The sequence below is a fragment of the Eupeodes corollae genome, chromosome 2, assembly GCF_945859685.1.
Source record: "Eupeodes corollae chromosome 2, idEupCoro1.1, whole genome shotgun sequence".
Lineage (NCBI taxonomy): Eukaryota > Metazoa > Arthropoda > Insecta > Diptera > Syrphidae > Eupeodes > Eupeodes corollae.
Window position 1 is genome coordinate 82,576,287 of NC_079148.1, and position 11,867 is coordinate 82,588,153.

Genomic DNA, 11,867 nt, shown 5'->3' on the forward strand with positions numbered 1-11,867 from the left:
ATCATCCATACAGAAAAGAATCATATGCCTCTTCACCCTAGTTCCACTCACCCAAGAATTTCAATTCCTCTGTGACAGCATATGTCACAATTTGTTAACAATATAAATATTAGAACCGATCACATGAATAAAAATCAATACACCCGACTTATTAATATCATTCGTAAATGTCCTAATCTATTTTCTACTATCCCATAGCACTCAAGAACGAAGTCGAAAAAGAGATTCAAAAATTATTAGAAGATGGTATTATAAGGTCATCAAAATCACCTTACAATTCTCCAGTTTGGGTAGTCCCCAAAAAAATAGACGCTTCAGGAGAAAAAAAATCAGAATGGTAATTGATTACCTCAAACTTAACACATTAGCTATAGCCGACAAATACTCGATTCCTGAAATTTATGAAATTCTGGCAAACCTTAGTAAAAACCATTAGTTCTCTATAGTAGACTTAAAAAGTGGCTTTCATCAGATCCTACTGAAAGAATCTGATATAGAAAAAACTGCCTTTTCGGTAAACAACGGCAAATTTGAATTCACCCGCCTTCCATTTGGTCTCAAAAACGCTCTATTTTTCAGAGAGCCTAAGACGACATCCTAAGAGATCTTATCGGAAAATGTTGTTATGTCTACATTGCTGACATTGTCATCTTTGGTAAAGACGAAGACGAGCATTCCACAAATCTTTAAAAAGTCTTTAACAACTTCACTGTCCAACGAATCATATGTGATTCATGAAATCCATTTTGTCCCGTGTTTCCTACGTCCATGAATCACATATGATTCAAAAGTTTTATTAATTATTCTACGTCCCCATACAAAGTGATCAAGCAACATCTCCACGTCCATATAATTTGTTTAGAAAATAAAACTTCAGTATCACGTCCAATGAATCACATGTGATACGTACATTTTTTTTGTACCGTGCTTACAGCGTCCATGAATCATATCATCTCAATGACATAATTTTGATGTAAATATGTTGGCTATATATAGCCCATAACATAGCTGCAAAAAAATTTGGAAAAATGTTTAAGAAAACGCATTTTTTCATCAATGAATCTTTATATTTTTTTGATCAAATAAATTGAAAAACAACAAGAAAGTAATACAACAATTGGATACAAATTAAACAAATAACAATAACAATTTACATTTTTAAAGTTTAGACACTAGTCCTCTAATGTTTAAAGTTAAAACATGTTAAGCACAATGCCTTATTGCATTGCTTGCACTCTGTATTTACCTGTTTTGCTTTCAAGGCAGCTATATGACCATCTCTCCTCAGGTTCTTATAGCACAAAGCGCAACGCTTTCGCATAATTTTACCATTTGAACGTGGAAGTTCCGTGAGAAAATGTTGGCTTGGATGTAATATTGTTGGAGGAATTCTTGAGATATTTGTTGCGGATGCACAAGAACCGAGCAATACTCTCAACTGCATTTCTTGAGCCTGCAACATGGAAATTGGACCTTCGTCTGCTAATTTGTTGTATATGCATCTAGCATTGATGACTGCAACTCGGAACAAAAGGTCTACAGCAACTTTTTTATACCACGTGAGGGTTTTTCGCAATGGCGAATGAAATGCAGCTAATTGATCTGCTATATCTATGCCTTTTTTAACGCCATTGTAATCTATTACGGCATTTGGTTTAATTTTTTCACCATTCCATAGACTTACTGCTGACGATTCATTTCCATAGCAAGTAGATAGCATAAGGGCATTCCTTGTATCATGCCATTTCAGCACCGTGATGCATCCATCCTTTTGTTGAGCAATGCTTTCATTTCTTTTCAATTTGTGCTTAGTGACGTGTGGTGGAAGATCTGCCCGATTTTTTCGTATTGTTCCACATAAGTCCGTGTTGCGATTTTTTAAATACGTTGCTAATGGTAAACTGGTATAATAATTGTCGGTGACAATCATTCGTCCCTCACCTAAAAGGGGTTCACACAATCTGACAAGAACAGATCCCGGCTTGTCTAACCCTTCCATTGCTAAAGATGCTCTTGGATATATTTCGTACGACCACGTATAACTATCAACTGTGCACATTTTGTAGGCTCTTATGCCATACTTACTTTGAAGGGTTGTACGTTTAACGTCGACCGTGAAACTTGATTACCGATTCATCTACCACAAGTATTTCGCCAGGAGTATACAATGACCGGAAGTTTGATAGCAGTTTTTTTATTAGAGGATCAATTTTGTATGTTTTATGTGTCCTTTCTTGAAGCAAAGGAGAAGCAAAATGCCAGCAACGCAATATTAGTGAAAAACTTTTGTATGACATTTTTATCATATGCATAAGCGGATAATTGTATAATGGGTCCAGTTTCCAATAGTGCTCAATTTTCGGCAAGTTAACGACACCCATTAGCATAACAACACCAAAAAATTGCTTCATCACTTCAATCTCCACATCTTTCCATCGTCGTAATCGATTAAATGCAGACGTTCGTGATGATCTTAAGATGTGGGCATATGTATTGGTATGTTCAACCATTTCCATGACAATATCCGCTGTTAGCAATTTTTCAAAAATTTTTACAAAATCAATTTTTCCATTTTCATTTGTGATGGCATCAATTCGATGAATCCCAGAAATTCCAGTAAATTGCTCTCTGCCAATTGGTAAAACTTCTTCATGCCAAACGAGCTCAGTGGCATCGGGTGAGATTCCATTGCCTGATTTTTATATATATAAAAACGCATTGCTTAATCTGATGTCATAAGTTATTTGAAGCATACCACAAATTTGTTCTTCATCATCTTCATTTTCAGAAAGATCATACGACGTGTCAGTATCAATTTCTGTTGGTTGATAATCTGATTCACTTCCAGAACTGAAATCCTCAATTTCCATGTCCATTTTCAAATTATGTAGGTATATTATATGTACGTCCTGTGACTCCTTTATTACAAATATTTTTAATTTTCTTCATGTTTGTAAGGAAAAAACCTAAAGATGACCTGATAATTTCAATCTAATTTATGTGCAGTGTTTTTAAAACATGCTTTTAAAGTGTATAATCACGTCTAATGAAGAACTATAACGTAATAATCCCTTATAATAATTTTTTTTATGAATCATATATGATTCGTTTGACGTAGTGATATGCTATGAACACTTACTACGTCCATAAATTATATATGAACATAAAATTAAACTATTTTTTTAACAACAATATAAGAAAGCCAAAGGTAAAAAAACGATTTCACTATTCAAGTCAATCGTAATGCTTTCGACCAAAAAAAAGGCTGGACGTGGAGAATATTTTGAATCAATTTGTATAGGAACGTAGAACACTTTTCATATTTTTCTTATTTTGAATCATATATGATTCATGGACGCTGGAAACACGGTACAAAAAAAGTTCTATGTATCATATGTGATTCATGGGACGTGATGGTAATGTTTTTATTTCTGATAGGAAATAGTGAACGTAGAGATGGTTTTCAATCAGTTTGTATGGGGACAGTGAAGTTGTTAATGATTTTGAAGAAGACTTATCGACCGAAGATTTGACGGGTTGGAGTTGTCCTTTCCCTTTTTCGGGAGAGGATGAACCACAGCAGTCTTCCAATGCACTGGATAATATGCATTATTCAGTACATTATTGAAGAGTGTGGTGTAAATGTCAATTGCTTCCATCGGTAAATGTCTAAGTACAACGTTGGATATACCATCGACACCTGCTGACTTTTTATTTTTTATTGAGTTGAAGATGAGTTGAAACTCAACCTTCGTCACTAACAAGGGACTTGGTCCCGTTTGCTCGGCGATTATGGCATTTGCCAAGGAATCGTCATTGAACCGCATGAAACCGCGGTTCTCAGATCGCCAATGTGTCATATCATTACGGAGGTAAAAGTTGTTAAGTAGGGCTCTGTTTTCCAGGTCGTGGTTGGGGCGAATGCTAACATTCACCTTGTACACTTGCTGGAAAGCAGCTTCCACCGCCTCCACTTTTTCCTTCGGATCTTCAATTATGTAAAAGTCATCGTCAAAGATGGCTTCCTCTGGATCTATTTGCGCTGTCCTGAGTACGTCTCTGTTCTCTTCAGTTCTTTGGAGTTTAAGACACGGAAGGTCATTATCGTTTTTTTTTCTGAATATCTTGTTGATTTTGGGGAACATACTAGGGTCACTCGATTTAACTGACCGGATCTTGCTGTCCCAGTACTTGTTAATTGATAACCTGTAGTTCTCCTTAATCAACAGATTGACATTTTTTTATTGACGACTTCAGTGTCCTAACCTCCAAGTCGTGTGGGTCTGTAAGTCGTCTGTACAAGTTTTTGAGTCTTGTCAGTAAGCCACTCTTGTGCCTACGTAGTCCGTCAATAGTCGCGTTTCTGTATGCGTCCATTTGGTCCCGTTCTTTGTACTTTGGAATTGTCCTTTCCATTGTTCGTTTTATTGCTTTGTCCATCTGTTGTAAATGTTGGTCAATTTCTGTATTTGTCAGGTTTCTGTTGTTTGGTGGGGCTATGTCACTCGAACGAAGTTCTCTAGCTAAGGCGTTGTTGAAACGAGGCCAACGCATCTTACTGTAATTATAAGAATGCGTTGCAACGTATTCCTCCAACTCCACGCGTTCGTTTGGAATCTGCATTACAGCAGCCAGTCCGCAGTGATCACTGTCGTACTCGACTGTCTGTAAGCAGTTTCGAGGGTGATTACCCACTTTGTCTGTAATTGTCAGTCTGGTGTCGTACAGCACAAGATCCAGAAAGGAGCCGCTTCTTGGAAACGATGGCCTTTCAGTAGCCAGCAGGTCGACGCCATATTCAACACTGTGAAGATTCATCAAATTAAAAAGATGATTACCTCTGGGATTACTATGTTGATTTCCCCAATCTTCATGTTTTGCGTTCAAATCACCGGCCAAGATGAAATAGTTTTCTTCCAATCTCAGTTTAAGTTCCCTAAAAACAATCTCAAGTTCTGATGCAAAGTACGTGACCTGCGGAGCTACAGCCGCATAAGCCGCAATCATATACATCCGCTTCCCTTGAGAGAGAGAGATGCATACAACGCAAACTTCTAGCGTCTTGAGCTTTCGCAATTCATTGTTGTATATGACTTTATAATTAATGCCTTTTCGTATAAAGAGAGCCACACCGCCCCCTTGAGTGGAGTCGGGCCGGTCTCTTCTTACGATATTGTAATTTTTATGAGTCAATTTGTGTTTGTGGTTTAGCTTAGTTTCGCTAGCCATAAACACATCGGGACTGTAGTCTGTCAACAATTGGAACATATTGGCTCTTCGTTCAATCCTAATCAGTGAATTTACATTCACAGCTAGGACTTTATGGCGCGTCTCCGGCAGCGCGCCCATTATGGTCTAAATTGCGCCAGGCCAGGCAACAAAGAGTAGACATGATCTACCCTTTTGACTTGCTCCTTTATCTGACTTTGCAGTCCTGTTAGTTGACCTTGAATGCTCAACAACAAGGCTACAATGTCAGGCTGCACCTCTGGTGCCTTGGGCACAGGGGCCTTTGGGGCAATCGTTTGTGGAGCCTGTCCCGTGTTCCCATTCCCTGACACCAGTTGGGCGTAGGAAAATTTGGGATCTGCAAATTTTTGTATCGGAGCCTGTCGAACTGTTCGACTTCTTTCGGCTTTTTGGCTGGCCTGTTTTCATTTCTTGGACCTTAGGGCAACCCCTATAGTTAGCCGGGTGACCTTGGTTTCCACAAAGGACACACTTGAGCAGGGTCAAATCCTCAACCCGCTCATTCCCCAGTTTGCATTCTCCTTCTTTGTGGGTTTCTCCGCACCTCACACAACGCAACTGCATATTGCAATTGGCATTGGCATGGCCAAACCTCTGGCACTTCGTACATTGTAAAATGTCGTCGTGCCTTTTTAATGTCTCCTAGTGTACAGTTTGATTGTCGAGAGATTCGATACTCTTGACACTCTCAAAACTGCTTTGGGGCCCTCGTCTGGACTTCACCGTAGTGAAAGGCTTGACCCCGATAAAATCGAGATCGTCAATGGCTTTTTGGCGGAGCTCAGCTAAGAGCTCCTCCGGTTCCGTGCAGGAACTTATGCCCTTCAGAAGGACCGTCTTAAATTTCTCACATTTAGGTGTGTAGCTGAAGGCTGTGGCCTCTTTTAGCAACCCTTTTACTAACTTGTATTCGGCCAGTGAGAAGCACTGGACCGAATAATTCTTTTCTTTTTCGCTTAAGAGTTTAATTAAAAAATTGCCCTTAGTGGCCGACTTACATACCTGTTTTATGTCGTCCAGGTCAACTCTATGGGTCCTAATTGGTGGTATTTTTTCTTTCTTTGCCTGTTATTTTTTCTTTCTTTGCCTGTGGTTGTTTCTGTTAATGCTGCTGCTGTTGCTGTTTCTGTTGCTGCTTCTGTTGCTGTTGTTGAATTTGCTGCTGCTGCTGCTGCTTCTGCTGTACTTGTTGCCTTGTTTGTAGCTGTTGTCTGGCCTTAGCCGAAGTCGATTGGCATTCGGACATTGGGCTTGTCACTGCAGATGACCTTTTTTTAGTTTGCTCCGCTCCTGTGTTTTTGGGAGCGGGCTTGGCTTGTGGCTGTTTTTGCTGCTGTAGTTGTTGTTGCCGTTGTTTTTGCTGCTGTTGTATTATTTGCTGCTGTTGTTTTTGGGCTACCTCTTGCTTTCGGCGCGCCTCTTGTTTCAGCTTTAGCTGACTGAGGAGGGGCTCAATTTCCTCCTTGAGCTTATTTAGGCTTTGCTCGAACTGGCTGATGGCTGCCTGTTTGTCTTGCAGGGCCTGCACCAGTTTTCTTTCATCTTGGAGGTCCGCCGCTACCTCCAAAGCCTTGTTTGTCTACTGGCTCTGGCTCCGATAGGATTAAATCCCTATTCGGAGACCTGAAGAGCCCCTCTCCACCTTCGGACATGTACTCTGTTTTCTCAGACTCAGCGTAGTCTGAGAACTCACTTTCAGTGGTAATTCCTCCCTTACCCCTGTCCATGTCTTTTCGCATATCCCGCCGCTTAGCGGAGTTGGCCCTCTCCACCTTATTTGGGCTATGCTTTTTTAACCTCCTCTTTTGGTTAGTTGTTGTCGCCTGGTCAGATGTTGTTGCTTTTGCTTGTGGTACTGTTATAGGCACCACCGTAACATCGCCTGATGCGTTGGCAGAGGTATCTTTCGATACCCCCGCTTTCTTCTCCTTTACCATTTGCTTTTCTTCCCAATCGATGAAATCAATAATTTCTCGATTGTGAAAAAAGCAATAATGTTCCTCGTTGATTCTGCCTGGGACTCGAACCCACGACCCTTCGCTTTGTCTGCAGACGCCACTTTTTTTTCTTTTTTTTTTCAAATTCATTTTTATTTATTCAATCTTAAACCTATCTTAAACTAGACAAAAATTCATAAAACTAGCCTAATTATCCAGAACTTACAACTAACTTAATGGTCCCATACGGACACTCTAAGTTAAACTATAACACTTAAAACAAATGCCTTTCGGCCCTAAGATCTATTTTACTTCATTTAAATTTCATTTCATTTTTGTATGTATTTATTAGAAAATTTGAACAAAAAACTAATATCAATATCCTTTTTTTATTTATTTTTACTTACAAACTACTTAAAATAAGGTCTTTTAATACATAAAAAGAGGAATGCCTCTGGTGGAATGAAGCCGCTCAAGCGTGCACTTTCAAAATACTCGTCGTTCGGATAGAACGCCCCGAAAATTAAATTGTTGGTCGAAGACATACCTCTTGGAATGTGACCTCGAACGAGTTTTATCACGAAATTGTCAATTCATATAATGCACATAAGAAGACTCGGCTGTTCGATATAAGCCGGTACAGCGTCGTAAACACTGCCGCTCGAACACCCGAAACTTCTCCATCTGGGAAGGGGCAACGTTGAAACACACAGGACAACCATACACGATCATTGGCCGTATGAGGGCCATGTAGCAAATTACCTTTACTCTGGGGTCAAGCCGACTGCTAAAAAACAGCCGTTTCGTCAGAGCGAAGGCTCCTCTGGCCCTAGTCAGAGCAGCATTTATATGTCTGTCGAAATATAAATACTGATCTAACCAGATACCGAGGTACTTCACTACACTTTTGCTCGCTAATGGCTGCCGGTGAAGATCAACGATGACCATCTTGCGTAAATTTTTACTCGTATCCCTCGTGGCCCTAGCCAACGGAGTCCGGAACAGAATTGTCTCTGACTTCTGGACATTTATTTTCAGTTTCCAGTCGTCGCAATATCGCTGAATCTTGTCGAAATCACGCTGCAAGAGAATTCTAATAACCTAAACCTTTCGGGCCGTTCTGTACGCAATTAGATCGTCGGCGTACGCAATTGCCTTTGTAAGACTACGGAATTGCTTCCGTGGGTAAATGTCTTAGTACAACGTTGGATATACCATCGACACCTGCTGACTTTTTATTTTTTATTGAATTGAAGATGAGTGGAAGCTCAACCTTCATCACTAACAAGGGACTTGGTCCCGTTTGCTCGGCGATTATGGCATTTGCCAAGGAATCGTAGTGAACCGCATGAAACCGCGGTTCTCAGATCGCCAATGTGTCATATCATTACGGAGGTAAAAGTGATTAAGTAGGGCTCTGTTTTCCAGGTCGTGGTTGGGGCGAATGCTAACATTCACCTTGTACACTTGCTGGAAAGCAGCTTCCACCGCCTCTACTTTTTCCTTCGGATCTTCAATTATGTAAAAGTCATCGTCAAAGATGGCTTCCTCTGGATCTATTTGCGCTGTCCTGAGTAAGTCTCTGTTCTCTTCAGTTCTTTGGAGTTTAAGACACGGAAGGTCATTATGGTTTTTTTTTTTCTGAATATCTTGTTGATTTTGGGGAACATACTAGGGTCACTCGATTTAACTGACCGGATCTTGCTGTCCCAGTACTTGTTAATTGATAACCTGTAGTTCTCCTTAATCAACAGATTGACATTTTTTATTGACGACTTCAGTGTCCTAACCTCCAAGTCGTCTGTACAAGTTTTTGAGTCTTGTGCCTACGTAGTGCGTCAATTGTCGCGTTTCTGAAAGCGTCCAATTGGTCCCGTTCTTTGTACTTTGGAATTGTCCTTTCCATTGTTCGTTTTATTGTTTCGTCCATCTATTGTAAGTGTTGGTCAATTTCTGTATTTGTCAGGTTTCTGTTGTTTGGTGGGGCTATTTCACTCGAACGAAGATCTCTACCTAAGGCGTTGGTGAAACGAGGCCAACGCATCTTACTATAATTATAAGAGTGCGTTGCAACGTATTCCTCCAACTCCACGCGTTCGTTTGGAATCTGCATTACAGCAGCCAGTCCGCAGTGATCACTGTCGTACTCGACTGTCTGTAAGCAGTTTCGAGGGTGATTACCCACTTTGTCTGTTACTGTCAGTCTAGTGTCGTACAGCAAAAGATCCAGAAAGGAGCCGCTTCTTGGATACAATGGCTTTTCGGTAGCCAGCAGGTCGACGCCATATTCAGCGCTGTAAAGATTCATCAAATTAAAAAGATGATTACCTCTGAGATTACTATGTTGATTTCCCCAATCTTCATGGTTTGCGTTCAAATCACCGGCCAAGATGAAATAGTTTTCTTCCAAGCTCAGTTTAAGTTCCCTAAAAACAATCTCGAGTTCTGAAGCAAAGTAAGTAACCTGCGGAGCTCCAGCCGCAATCATATACATCCGCTTCCTCTGAGTGAGAGAGATGCATACAACGCAAACTTCTAGCGTCTTGAGCTTTCGCAATTCATTGTTGTATATGACTTTATAATTAATGCCTTTTCGTATAAAGAGAGCGACACCACCCCCTTGAGTGGAGTCGGGCCGGTCTCTTCTTACGATATTGTAATTTTTATGAGTCAATTTGTGTTTGTGGTTTAGCTTAGTTTCGCTAACCATAAACACATCGGGACTGTAGTCTGTCAACAATTGGAACATACTGGCTCTTCGTTCAATCCTAATCAGTGAATTTACATTCACAGCTAGGACTTTATGGCGCGTCTCCGGCAGCGCGCCCATTATGGCCTTAATTGCGCCAGGCCAAGCAACAAAGAGTAGACATGATCTACCCTTTTGCCTTGCTCCTTTATCTGACTTTGCAGTCCTGTTAGTTGACCTTGAATGCTCAACAACAAGGCTACAATGTCAGGCTGCACCTCCGGTGCCTTAGGCACAGGGACCTTTGGGGCAACCGTTGGTGGAGCCTTTCTCGTGTTCCCATTCCCTGACACCATTTGGGCGTAGGAAAATTTGGGATCTGCGAATTTTTGTATCGGAGCCTGTCGAACTGTTCGACTTCTTTCGGCTTTTTGGCTGGCCTGTTTTTTCATTTCTTGGACCTTAGGGCAACCCCTATAATTAGCCGGGTGACCTTGGTTTCCACAAAGGACACACTTGAGCAGGGTCAAATCCTCAACCCGCTCATTCCCCAGTTTGCATTCTCCTTCTTTGTGGGTTTCTCCGCACCTCACACAACGCAACTGCATATTGTAATTGGCATTGGCATGGCCAAACCTCTGGCACTTCGTACATTGTAAAATGTCGTCGTGCCTTTTTAATGTCTCCTAGTGTACAGTTTGATTGTCGAGAGATTCGATTTTCTTGACACTCTCAAAACTGCTTTGGGGCGATAATGTTACGAGGAACATTGGCAGCCTATAACCCCCTCGTCTGGACTTCACCGTAGTGAAAGGCTTGACCCCGATAAAATCGAGATCGTCAATGGCTTTTTGGCGGAGCTCAGCTAAGAGCTCCTCCGGTTCCGTGCAGGAACTTATGCCCTTCAGAAGGACCGTCTTAAATTTCTCACATTTAGGTGTGTAGCTGGAGGCTGTGGCCTCTTTTAGCAACCCTTTTACTAACTTGTATTCGGCCAGTGAGAAGCACTGGACCGAATAATTCTTTTCTTTTTCGATTAAGAGTTTAATTAAAAAATTGCCCTTAGTGGCCGACTTACATACCTGTTTTATGTCGTCCAGGTCAACTCTATGGGTCCTAATTGGTGGTATTTTTTCTTTCTTTGCCTGTTATTTTTTCTTTCTTTGCCTGTGGTTGTTTCTGTTAATGCTGCTGCTGTTGCTGTTTCTGTTGCTGTTGTTGAATTTGCTGCTGCTGCTTCTGCTGTTCTTGTTGCCTTGTTTGTAGCTGTTGTCTGGCCTTAGCCGAAGTCGATGGGCCCTCGGACATTGGGCTTGTCACTGCAGATGACCTTTTTTTAGTTTGCTCCGCTCCTGTGTTTTTGGGAGCGGGCTTGGCTTGTGGCTGTTTTTGCTGCTGTAGTTGTTGTTGCCGTTGTTTTTGCTGCTGTTGTATTATTTGCTGCTGTTGTTTTTGGGCTACCTCTTGCTTTCGGCGCGCCTCTTGTTTCAGCTTTAGCTGACTGAGGAGGGGCTCAATTTCCTCCTTGAGCTTATTTAGGCTTTGCTCGAACTGGCTGATGGCTGCCTGTTTGTCTTGCAGGGCCTGCACCAGTTTTCTTTCATCTTGGAGGTCCGCCGCTACCTCCAAAGCCTTGTTTGTCTACGGGACTGGCTCTGGCTCCGATAGGATTAAATCCCTATTCGGAGACCTGAAGAACCCCTCTCCACCTTCGGACATGTACTCTGTTTTCTCAGACTCAGCGTAGTCTGAGAACTCACTTTCAGTGGTAATTCCTCCCTTACCCCTGTCCATGTCTTTTCGCATATCCCGCCGCTTAGCGGAGTTGGCCCTCTCCACCTTATTTGGGCTATGCTTTTTTAACCTCCTCTTCTGGTTAGTTGTTGTCGCCTGGTCAGATGTTGTTGCTTTTGCTTGTGGTACTGTTACAGGCACCACCGTAACATCGCCTGATGCGTTGGCAGAGGTATCTTTCGATACCCCCGCTTTCT

General features: G+C 41.5%; 1 protein-coding gene across 2 annotated transcripts; it reads right to left on the minus strand.

Moving 5' to 3' along the window:
* Positions 1 to 740: 740 nt before the first annotated feature.
* LOC129944602 (piggyBac transposable element-derived protein 4-like) lies at positions 741 to 3,490 on the minus strand. Of its 2 annotated transcripts, none has more exons than XM_056054145.1 (2): positions 2,756 to 3,490; positions 741 to 2,692 (listed from the first exon to the last, which is right to left on the minus strand). In XM_056054145.1, the coding sequence occupies exon 2, from the start codon at positions 2,057 to 2,059 to the stop codon at positions 1,181 to 1,183; it is 879 nt and encodes a 292-aa protein (XP_055910120.1). In that variant the 5' UTR covers positions 2,060 to 2,692; positions 2,756 to 3,490; the 3' UTR covers positions 741 to 1,180. The 2 variants fall into 2 exon arrangements, with proteins under 2 accessions (XP_055910120.1, XP_055910121.1); XM_056054146.1 differs by having other exon boundaries at positions 1,786 to 2,692.
* Between the last annotated feature and the right edge of the window lie 8,377 nt (positions 3,491 to 11,867).